The sequence below is a fragment of the Gobius niger genome (genome assembly GCF_951799975.1).
Source record: "Gobius niger genome assembly, chromosome: 11".
NCBI classification, from domain to species: Eukaryota; Metazoa; Chordata; class Actinopteri; order Gobiiformes; family Gobiidae; genus Gobius; species Gobius niger.
In genome coordinates, this window is record NC_136862.1 from 11,204,882 (window position 1) to 11,216,111 (window position 11,230).

The window sequence follows — 11,230 nt, forward strand, 5'->3', positions numbered from 1 at the left end:
CTTCTACTTGTACGAGTGTCTGTTGTCGTAAAACATGAAAACATCTGAATATGAAAAACAGCAAAAGATCACTTCTGCAGAATCGTCAGTGTCTATTCAGCTGTGGACATCCTGGTGACAAAGTGCGAGGTCGAGGTTGTCTACTTTGATTTGGACGAAGCTCAAAAAGTGTGTGTGTGTGTGTGTGTGAAGCCACCATGTTGTTCTTGTTGGGACAGGACGACTCGGGGATAATTAACAGGTGGTCCCGAGCACTGCTTTGCATATATATACACAGCCCCTGTGCATTGGTGGAGCACAGTCCGTCGCTGAAACGTCAAGGATGCTCGTGTTGTGCCTCCTGACTGTGGCTTGGCAAAATCTGGGGAATTGTGCACCTTTGCAGTCTCCTTCCCTGTCAAGACTTCACCATCACCCAGGACCTCGAGAAGACGAGAGGGCATTTGCAGAGGTATGCAGACTGAATTCAGACAGGTTTATAGTCCACTTATCTTGACCTGAGCAGGTACGAAGTGAATTACTGCTTTGACTAAGTGCTGCATATCCTTAAAAGCTTCCCATAACGAACACCACTCTTTACAACAGGTTTGTGCTGACTGTACAGGGATGATTTTGTCCTGTGTTAAAGCTACTGCAATATGCTACATGTCCTGTAATGGTCATTCATATAGAGGTATTTGTTAACTTCACACAACATCAACAAATGATGTCGCCCAAATGAATAAAAAATTTGACTGAATTTGTAAAAAAAAAAAAAAAAAAGTTTTAATGAAAACTACCCAAATAGATCAACAATGTTGCAAAGATCCCTTTAATTATTATACAGGACCTTTACATTTGTTCTTATAGAATACATTATTATTGTAGTAATTCAAATAATGATTTATTCTATAAGATGATAACAGACCATGAGAACAAATGCAGCTCATTATATCATAAGTAAGTTTGTAAGTAGGCTATATATCATGGTGCTATTAACCCTGTCAACCAAGAATGCTTCATAGAAACAAAACATTGTACTTTTGTCAAACCACAACTAAGAGCAATGTTATAGGCTGCTCATTACACTTGAGCCAATGGCGTCTTCTACTTTCAAAATATGACCACAAGACTAATTAAGAGATTGAAAGATAAAAACACTGACAAATACAATTCGTCCCCTTAGAATGATATAAGGTTCTATCTGCATTGTAGTTCTGAGATATTTAGGTTTAACGTTTTGAACACAGCATTTTTGCTAGTAAGCGAGTAGCTTTTATCATAATGTCAGATTCCTAGGCTTATTAAAGGCTTGTTGTTGTATTTTTTCGCATTATTTCATGTGCATTTTACCAGGCTGTGTTGTGGCAGAACCCGACATAAGCTGTAGTTGATGAAAAGACTTGCTTTATAGATATAAGTACACATTATCCCAAGGTCTTGTGGACAAATTGACTCCAACAATTACACAGGTACAGCCATCTGAGTGCTATGATTACAGCTCACAGAAATGTGTGGAATGTTTACTGTAAAAACATGGACAGCTGATGTTACAGTTCAACAAAGGAAAACGCTGCCGATTATAAGATCACAGCATATAATTTTGTGTCGACAGGAGTATCTAAGGCACTTCTATGGCTACCAGCCAGAGAGGAGACCCAAGAGGAGCGCGCAGAATGAAGTGGATGCCAATTGGTCGACGGGGTTTTGTGATAAAATCAAGCACATGCAGAGATTTTTCGGGTTGCCCCCTAGTGGAGAGCTAACCAAAGACACGCTGGAGGTGATGAGGAAGCCCCGCTGCGGCCTGTCTGATGTGGAACCGTTTGGAGATACAGTGAGGTGGACAAAAAGCAGACTGAGCTACAGGTAAAGCTAAAAGTCGAAATGAATAAGTTTGGTTGAGTTTGCAGAACTCTTTTATTTGCAGAAGCTGCTTCTTTGCTCTTGTGGTCAGAAAATTGTGACAACTTAGCCCGAGCTAGAGCGATCGTTAATCAAGACTCTAGCCCCTGCTGGGAGGAGGGAACAAGACTGTATCACTCAATTTGCAAGTTTTTGTAACTCTCTGATGCAGAAGCAAAAGGGTGCTATGATCCTTTAGCATTAAAGTGATAGTTTGTAAGAAAGTGAGGAGAGAGAGAGAGAGAGAGAGAGAGAGAGAGAGAGAGAGAGAGAGAGAGAGAGAGAATCAAATTCCTCCCCTCTTTTACCAGAAAGCCTTCTGAGTTTCCAAAATGAGGTGAGCAGGATCAGAATTTTCAAAAGGAAATGATCAAGCTCCTCCCCCTCCCTCCTGATTGGAGCTGACAGGCTGGTTCACAGGAAAAGCTTGTCTCATTGGTCAACACGGGTGGATATTGGACTGTGATTAGTTGCTGAGATCCAGGAAGGATAAAGGAAGGAAGGAAAGGAAAAATAATGTATATACAGTGTATACTGTACTTACTTTATGCATTAAAATCCAAGACCAGGTGGTCAATTTTGCACCTTTAATAAAATGTGTAATACATTTAGACTTCCAGATTATCACTTTAACAAAACATGATCATTCACTTGATCCAGGCCATTATAGAAAGGAGACAAGGCATGCTAAAGCTGTAAGCTCTCCAGTCATAACGCGTCAACATATGGATAGGTATAATTGCTAATAACCCAACCCTAACCCTAACCTGGCAGGTAACAGGTTGAGTTTCATTACGTTGAACACTACCTGGATGAATTAGAGCGTGCACAAACATAAAAGTTTTACACCAATCAGACCTTTGGGAGTTTTATCCCTGATGCTAAAATCGTTTTCCCGCTTATTAAACCAACGACAACATTTCTTTAATCCTATTTACCAACAGAAGATAATGAAAGCAATGTGCCCAAGGACACTATGACACTGTGCCCTGTCCAGAGCTGGAATGTTATGGTATAACTAATGAATCCAAAATACTTTTCAGGATAGTTGGAAAAAGGCTGCCAATCCCTGCCTCGCAAGTCCGAAAAGTCTTCAGAGACGCATGGAAGATTTGGTCCAATGTCACGCCGATGAAATTTCAGAAGCGCGGCAGAAGAGAGGCCGACATAACTATCTCTTTCTACAGTGGTGGTAAGCATAAAGGTCAGAGGTAACTTGTACAGAGTAATTTATGATAATTATTTTGCAGATCATCAAGATGGCACCCCATTTGACGGTAAACAGGGAATCCTTGCGCACGCCTTCTTGCCTGGCACTGGGATTGGCGGAGACGTGCACTTTGATGCAGATGAAGACTGGAGCACAAACTCTACTGGTGAGACTTTCAGAATAGCTTTCAAACTGACCATGAAACATTATGTCTTACCAACTGCACATCCTGTGTTAGGATACAATCTGCTTACCGTGGCGGTGCACGAGTTCGGCCATGCCATTGGCTTGGCCCACACACCAGACCCCGGGGCAGTCATGTACCCCTCGTACAACTTTGAACCAAACAATACACTTGAACTCTCATTTCGGGATGTGAAGGAAGTCCAACACTTGTATGGTAAGATGTCGCATATTCAAATACTAAATTCACCTGTCTGGCACTCTTTAGTATGCCACGGTGACACTTTATAATACCTACACCTTATACCTTAATCAGTCATGAACTTTATTAATTAAGTGTGAAACATACTACTACATATTATACTACTTACCCACTATGGCACTTCTAGTATGGCATCTAATTGTGTAAGTTCTTACTTCACAGTTTATATATAAGTATTTATTAATAAATAGTTCATGATTAATAAAGTCTTAGTTCGTGATTTAATAAGAAAATAGGTTATTACAAAGTGTTATTGTGCTGGTAAAACTACTAATGGATACTATAATCAATAATAAATCAATAAATAAACAAAATTCCTGTTTGGTTTTCTGAAATTGTGGATCTCTGTACATAACAATGTTTAGCTGGTATGTAGTTTTTTCTGAAATAATTTATTCCCCATATACCTAGTTTTGTTATCCTAGTTTTTAATTAGGTACTTTAGGTTAAAGGAACAGGCCACCGTTTTTCCATACTGAGATATGTTCTTACCTGAGTTTAGACGAGTTCATACGTACCTGTCTGGTCTTTGTGCGTGCCCGTGGAGGAGCGTGGTAACTTCCAACGAACTATGGCCCCGTTTGGAGCCATAGGAATAAACTGGGGGAGGGCAAATGCTAACAACATCTTTGGTCTTTTTGCATGACTGAGGGCACACAGTTCTTCCATACTGTGATATGTTCTTACCTGAGTTTAGACGAGTTCATACGTACCTGTCTGTTCTTTGTGCGTGTCCGTGGAAGAGCTTGGTCGCTTCCAACGTCACCCCTGTTTGGAGCCATAGGAATATACTGGTAGAGGCCAAATGCTTACAACATCTTTGGTCGTTTGCGTGACTGAGGGCACGCACAAAGACCAGACAGGTACGCATCAACTCGTCTAAGCTCAAGTAAGAACATATCCCAGTATGGAAAAACGGTGGCCTGTTCCTTTAAGAAAGGAAGAGATCTAAACGTGTCCTTCAAATGTTTTACAGGCATTAGCCCACATTTTGACTCACTGTTTTCCAATAAGCCTCCTCCCAAAACCCCTGACAAATGTGACCCAGACTTGTCTTTTGACGCCGTAACAGAATTACAACAAGAACTGCATTTTTTCAAAGACAGGTGTGTATCTACATGTATTTTCCATCTGCGTTGCGTAGGCTGACAGACGCTCCAGGTAAAAAAAACAAAAAGATTAAGCTAACTCAGGTGTTGCCTTTTCAGATTCATGTGGCGCAAGCATCCACAGTTTGGGGAAACCCGTATAACTCTGACCAACAGCCTGTGGCCGAGCATCATACCCTCAAACCTGGACGCCGTCTACATGAATATAGAGAAGAATTTCAATGTGTTTTTCAAAGGTAAATCAAAGTACAAAAATCACTGGTGAAAAATGTAGGATTTTAAACATTTTCAGCTTTAGTCAAAACTAGGGAGATTATTTTCACCTCTCAGACACACAATAGTTTATCTTATGATTTTTCTGTAATGTGAAGTTACCATTTTGTGTGTGTGTGCATAATAAAGATCTCTGTGAGTGAAATAAAAGACAAAGGACATGTGGAACCAAAGTGTTACTTGACGTGTGCGATGTAAGGTTCAGTTAACATTGAGCCTACTGCACAAGTTACTGTTTCAAAAGAAAAGGATTAAACATAAGGTGCTATTGAATGATAACTATGGCTACAGATCTCATGAACAAATCCTAATACACACCCTTCTCATTACAGACAAATCAGTTTATACGTACATACATCTTTTCTCAACAATACTAGGTGTCAAGACTGTGACGCTAATCCTGACTTGTTTGTGTTGTTTGTGTAGTTTTCGTAGCTGTTGTGCCTTTATGGAGTTTTGATCATGACTTTGAGACTTAAACTGTGTGAATCCTATTACATAGTTTAGTGTTATATAGTTAATGGTGGTATTTTGCTTTTCAGGTACTCAGTATTGGAAACTAACTCAGTTACAGCTGGAAGAAGGTTTTCCTAAAAACATCACAGACTTGGGTTTTCCTTCCCGAGTAAAATCTGTGGATGCTGCTCTTCACTTCCGCTTTGAGCGCTACAGTGTGTTCTTCACTGGACAAGAGTGTTGGAGGTACACACCAGAACTGCAATAGGCATACGTGGGAATTGCAAAAATACAGTATTTCAAGTTAAAGCAGAAGAGACTTGCTCTTCTGCTTCTGCTTTAACTTGAAATACTGTATTTTTGCAATTTCATGAGCCATATACAGTAAATAAGTCATTTCCTCTTTGTAACAGCATACGCATTGATGATGTTTATTTGTCATTCAACCATCCACTAACAGTGACTTTGCTGATCTTTTTATAGCACTTAATACAGACTCCAGTTTACACTGTTGACGTTGAAGATGTCATGTTGTTTTTTCAGATATGATGAACTATGGGAAGTACTGGACACCAGACCAACACTCATAGAGCAAGAGTGGCCTGGGATTCCAGCCCCAATTGATGCTGCTGTATATTTTGATGGTACAAAAAGTCCTTTCTTTGATGGGGCAAACTTCATGCAGTTCAAGTCTTCATTATATTTGCCATCAAAGCCTCATCAGAACTGTATAGGTCTATAAAAAGGATAATTCTGCAAAATACTGACATTTACCTATAATCATTTCTCTTTAAAGTAGGCCTTTAATATTCTTTTTTTTTTTTTTTCTTAGCCACCTTTCCACTCCTAAATCAGGCATTTCTTTCATATAGTGGGAAAACTGTTTTCTTACTAACTCTTTACAAATGAGCATATTTGAGTCTTCATAGTTTGTTGATGTTTTTTTCCCCCCACAGACTATGTGCACTTTTTCAAGGGGAATGTCCACTACACGTATGACCACAACTCCAAACAAGTGGTCTCCACCGGCCCCGTGAACGACCTGCTGGAATGCACCAAAACCATAAACAACGAAATCCACACTGACTAACTGCACATAATGGACGCAAATGTGACACTGTATAATTTCAACAAACCACAATGTTCTTTATGAATTGCAGGTTGGTGAATAAGCGGATGTGATTGCTTACGTCTCCTGTTGTAGACAAGGTGTTGTAATATCTATGGTTGTAATGAGTTTACCTGTGACGATCATTTTGTGTTTTATTGTTTTTTTTTAAATTATGCACATATTTAAGTTTTACTTTGTCTGTGTTTGTCCTTTTGTAAGATACTCTGCATTAGCTTTGTCGTTGTAGCTTTGTATATATATATTTTGGGAAGTTACCTGACCAAATTGTTACACAAAACAGATGTCCTCTATTAGGCAATGACTCTACCTAAATTGTAGCTTTCCATACAACAATAAATCAGCAATACTGCGACACTTTACTTAGTGGAAAATAACATCTTTGTTGGATGCGTGAAAAGATGTGTCAACTATAGTATATAATCTGCAGGGATTATGGCAATTATGAATGACCTGAACAGAAAAGGTGAATAAAGTGGATTTTAATGATTCATAATGACGAATTATTTGGATTTCTGACATGGTTATTCCAGGAAAACATGTATTTACAGATCAGATTAATCTTTAAATGAACACAGCGAGGTGTAACAGGCTTTTGTCTCAGATGACGTGAACGAGCATGTCTGTGTTTGCAGCCGTGGCGCCGCTCCAAATGTCCTTACTGCACATTACATTAAACTGTGGTGGTAGTAGTAGTGGTAGTAGTAGTAGTAGTAGTAGTAGTAGTAGTGGTAGTAGTAGTAGTAGTACTAGTAGTAGTAGTGCTACTGCTACTAATGATATATTCAAACTGACTTTTTCATCACACATTCCATTTAATTTACAAGTTCAATACTAAAAACACACAACTGTAAAGACCAAAACATCTGGCCTTGTTAATGGCAGAACATTTCCTCCCACTTTGGCCGATTTGTAGAGATCTAAACATAGCTGTTCAGACCCATGAACCTCATAAATGTGTAAAAATAGAGTTTATAATCATTTAAGACTTCACTGAATTGCTGTATATGTATTGATAAAATGACTGAAACGTGATAAGTTTAAATATTTACAGCTAACACAGACTTATTTTGAGCAGAAATAGATTAAAAATGTATTCAAACTAAATCTATTTCTCCCGGATCATGATGCTGTCACACTTTGTTTAGGGATTGTTTTTTATTATTATTGTATGACCAAAGGGCCCACCACTTCCTCTTTTCCTCTTGACTCCTTAAAAGGAGCATTTACTCACTGTGTGACGGTGGAGTTGCTCAACACACCCTGGCACCTGGGCTATAAAACGGCAAGTCCCCGAGCACAAACACAAATCTCACTCGAGAGAGAAACATGAAGACAGTCATGAAGAGCTTAATGATCCTGAGCCTGGCCGCTGCAGTCTACTGTATGCCACTGTCAACCATCACCAAGCAGGACGAGAGCTTTGCAATGGTATGTTTTTATGCTTTTATAATATGCATGAATGTGAATATGTGAGCTTCTTAATAAGCTAAGAGATGTGAGGCAATACCACAAACTGTGTGAGTGATTTGGAGGGTCTGTTGGTGCAGATGTGTGCAGCCGCGCTTCTGTCAGTCGACCAGCGATTATAGATTGAATGATATAACCTTGAAGCGCTTTGAGTGGCTTGTGTCATGTGAAAAGCATTATACAAATAAGATTCCTTCCTTCTTGTATGCATGATTTTAAACTCCTGAATTGTCAATTTGCACTGATAAGGTAAGGAGGACACTGAGGAACCCATAGGATTTTTTCAGTTCGGGTCCTCAGTCCAAAAACGTTTGAGAGTCCCTGCCATAATGACAAGATGAGCTATTGAAAACTAGAACTGATCAGTGTATGTTTCATGTACAAAATCTAATATCTAGGCCATTTTTTAGGACTATCTAAAGAAATTCTACAACCTCACTGAGGAGACGGGCCCGACGGTCAGACGAGGCCTCAGTCCAGTCACCAAGAAGCTGAGAGAGATGCAGAAGTTTTTCGGACTCAAAGTCACTGGTCACCTTGACGCCGAAACAATGTCCATGATGAAGAAACCTCGCTGCGGTGTTCCGGATGAAAAAGTCGCCCGATACTCCACCTTTGGGAATAACCTCGTATGGCCAAAAAACACCCTGACGTACAGGTGAGCATCTCTTTCAAGGAGCAAAGATCTTTCATAAAATGTGCATTTACTGACTATTTTTGCTTGGAACAGAATTGAAAACTACACTCCAGATATGACCGCGGCAGAAGTCGATGACTCCATTGAAAAAGCCCTAAACGTGTGGGCCAAAGTCACTCCCCTGCGGTTCACCCGGATCTACAGCGGCACTGCAGACATCATGATCTCCTTTGGCAGCGGATGTAAGTATTTGATCAAATGGCAGTAGCAGAGTTAATAAAACTAGATGATCACGACGATTATCCTCATGCCGACAGACCACCGTGACTCTTACCCCTTTGACGGACCTGATGGCACACTGGCCCACGCTTTCGCCCCGTCATCCGGCATCGGAGGAGACGCACATTTCGACGAGGATGAGACTTTCACCTACCGCTCAAACTCTGGTTAGTTCCCTCATTATGCTGAACACTCACACTCACACTGTAACACAGATTAACAAACCACATCTTTGTCTCCCAGGCTATGTGCTGTTTCTGGTGGCTGCCCATGAGTTCGGTCACTCTTTGGGCCTGTCCCATTCGGATGATCCCGGCGCACTCATGGCCCCCATCTACTCCTTCAGGAACCCTGACACCTTTGTTCTACCTCAGGACGATGTCAACGGCATTCAGTCCCTCTATGGTGAGCACAAATATGTACAAACACTTTATAGAAAATGTATTTTTTGTGGCATCATTCACACAAATGTATCTTTTTCTTAAAGGCCCAAACCCCGATAAACCTGGCCCAGGACCTAACCCCACGGCGCCCGCTACTCCTGACGCATGTGACTCCAATCTGGTCTTGGATGCTGTTACCACCCTCAGAGGAGAAATGATCTTCTTTAAAGAAAGGTACCATTTTTGTTTGTACTTTACGTATTTCTCATTTTATTGTTTTTTATATACAATTTAATTTGAATAATAACTATGGCACCTTGTTTATTTGTCTATATCTGGATTCAAATTCTCAGATGAAATGAATCAAATTATCTGTTATCTTAAGTATGAACAAATATGAAATACTGACAGAAACAAATTCACATCGTCACAAAGTATTTGGTTTTGCAAATATTTCCCAAAACGTATCCAAATCTCGACTAAGCCGGGACTAAAAACAACAACAACAGGCTAAACTAATTTTAAGCTTGACTCTGGAGTGCTATGAGAGGATTAAATTGAGAAACACTGATACAGAGCATAACATTTATATTAAATCTACTCTCTAACGTAGCCTTGGTATTACACTCATATAACAGTCTTAAATTAAGCACATCTTCATGTCTGTCACATACTGTATGTTCTTCAAATAAAGTTAATACTATTTTACATTCTTGTGTGCTTTAGCTTCTTCTGGCGCAGCTACCCTCAGAGCTACACGACGCAGCAGTCTCTCATCACCAACTTCTGGCCTGACGCTCCTAACACTGTGGACGCAGCCTATGAGAGCCAGGAGACGGACCGGGTTCTTCTCTTTAAAGGTGAGTCCGCCTTTGCGGAACCTCAAAGACAAAACTTGCACTACTATGTTGCTCTTTACTCAACAACCTTTTCAACCATTTCACAGGTCGCCAGGTGTGGGCGTTCAACGCTTATGATCTTGTAGCAGGTTACCCAAAATCCATTTCCAGCTTCGGTCTTCCCAAGACGGTGAAGAAAATCGACGCTGCTTTGTTTGATGTGGCCACTCGCAAGACGCTGTTCTTTGTAGACGATATGTATTACAGGTATGTAGTGTGCTTTGTAGTTTGGTTTATTGTGAGATAAAAAAATATTAACAATCATGGGATTATTTTCACAGTTATAATGAGATCACTAAGAAGATGGATGAGGGATATCCTAAATATGTGGATGAGAAGTTCTCCGGTCTGAGCAGCAAAGTCACTGCAGCCTTCCAGCACAGAGGTGAGTCCATCACAAACAGAGTCTGTCAGTGACTGAATAAAACTACATTAGTGTTTTGACGATGATAGAATTTAAATTGTTGTGTTCTGCAATGGCCTTGAGGCAATTGGTGACGGCTCTTATCACTCTGTCATAGCACAACGCCAGTCTCAAAGTCCTATATTTGCTGAATATATCGTCTTCACTGTGTTGTCCAATAAAGCCTGCCCGCCCCAGAAAAAAGAATAGTATTAATTAAAAGCATTTCTAATAGTTGTAGTTGCTTAGGTTAAAAAGTCATATTATTTGAGCAATAACAAAGGTGCAGACGTCCATCCATCCATCCATCCATCCATCTCCTCATAATGAATGTGCAGTTTCGATGATGGACTAACATAAGTGTGTTTTTGCGCAGGTTTCACGTACATCTACAGTGGTCCGTTCATGTTTGAGTACAGTCTGAGGAGTGGACACCTGTTCCGTATGCTCAACAACAACTACTTCCTGCCCTGCAGCAACTACTAGAGCCGTCCTGAGTGCCACATGAAGTAAAAACAGCATGAATGTCTTTGCACTGATACGGTTAAATACTGTAATGCACCTTTCTGTTCAAGCACCTTAATTAACTTCATATGTGTCTTATTTATGTGTTTTTTACTGCTATTTAAATCTAAGTTAATATGTGTTCTTTG

At 40.1% G+C, this 11,230-nt stretch overlaps 2 protein-coding genes across 2 annotated transcripts; both read left to right on the top strand.

Annotated features, from left to right (window-relative positions):
- Nucleotides 1-221: 221 nt before the first annotated feature.
- LOC306969875 (collagenase 3) lies at nucleotides 222-6,792 on the top strand. The gene is made up of 10 exons (XM_079565651.1): nucleotides 222-451; nucleotides 1,595-1,848; nucleotides 2,928-3,076; nucleotides 3,135-3,260; nucleotides 3,333-3,494; nucleotides 4,516-4,645; nucleotides 4,748-4,884; nucleotides 5,464-5,623; nucleotides 5,921-6,021; nucleotides 6,334-6,792. The coding sequence occupies exons 1-10, from the start codon at nucleotides 323-325 to the stop codon at nucleotides 6,465-6,467; spliced, it is 1,482 nt and encodes a 493-aa protein (XP_079421777.1). The 5' UTR covers nucleotides 222-322; the 3' UTR covers nucleotides 6,468-6,792.
- A 1,036-nt stretch (nucleotides 6,793-7,828) lies between these two features.
- Nucleotides 7,829-11,230, top strand: mmp13a (matrix metallopeptidase 13a). Its single transcript, XM_079565654.1, has 10 exons — nucleotides 7,829-7,937; nucleotides 8,387-8,634; nucleotides 8,707-8,855; nucleotides 8,931-9,059; nucleotides 9,136-9,297; nucleotides 9,380-9,509; nucleotides 10,002-10,135; nucleotides 10,222-10,381; nucleotides 10,456-10,559; nucleotides 10,954-11,230. The coding sequence occupies exons 1-10, from the start codon at nucleotides 7,836-7,838 to the stop codon at nucleotides 11,061-11,063; spliced, it is 1,428 nt and encodes a 475-aa protein (XP_079421780.1). The 5' UTR covers nucleotides 7,829-7,835; the 3' UTR covers nucleotides 11,064-11,230.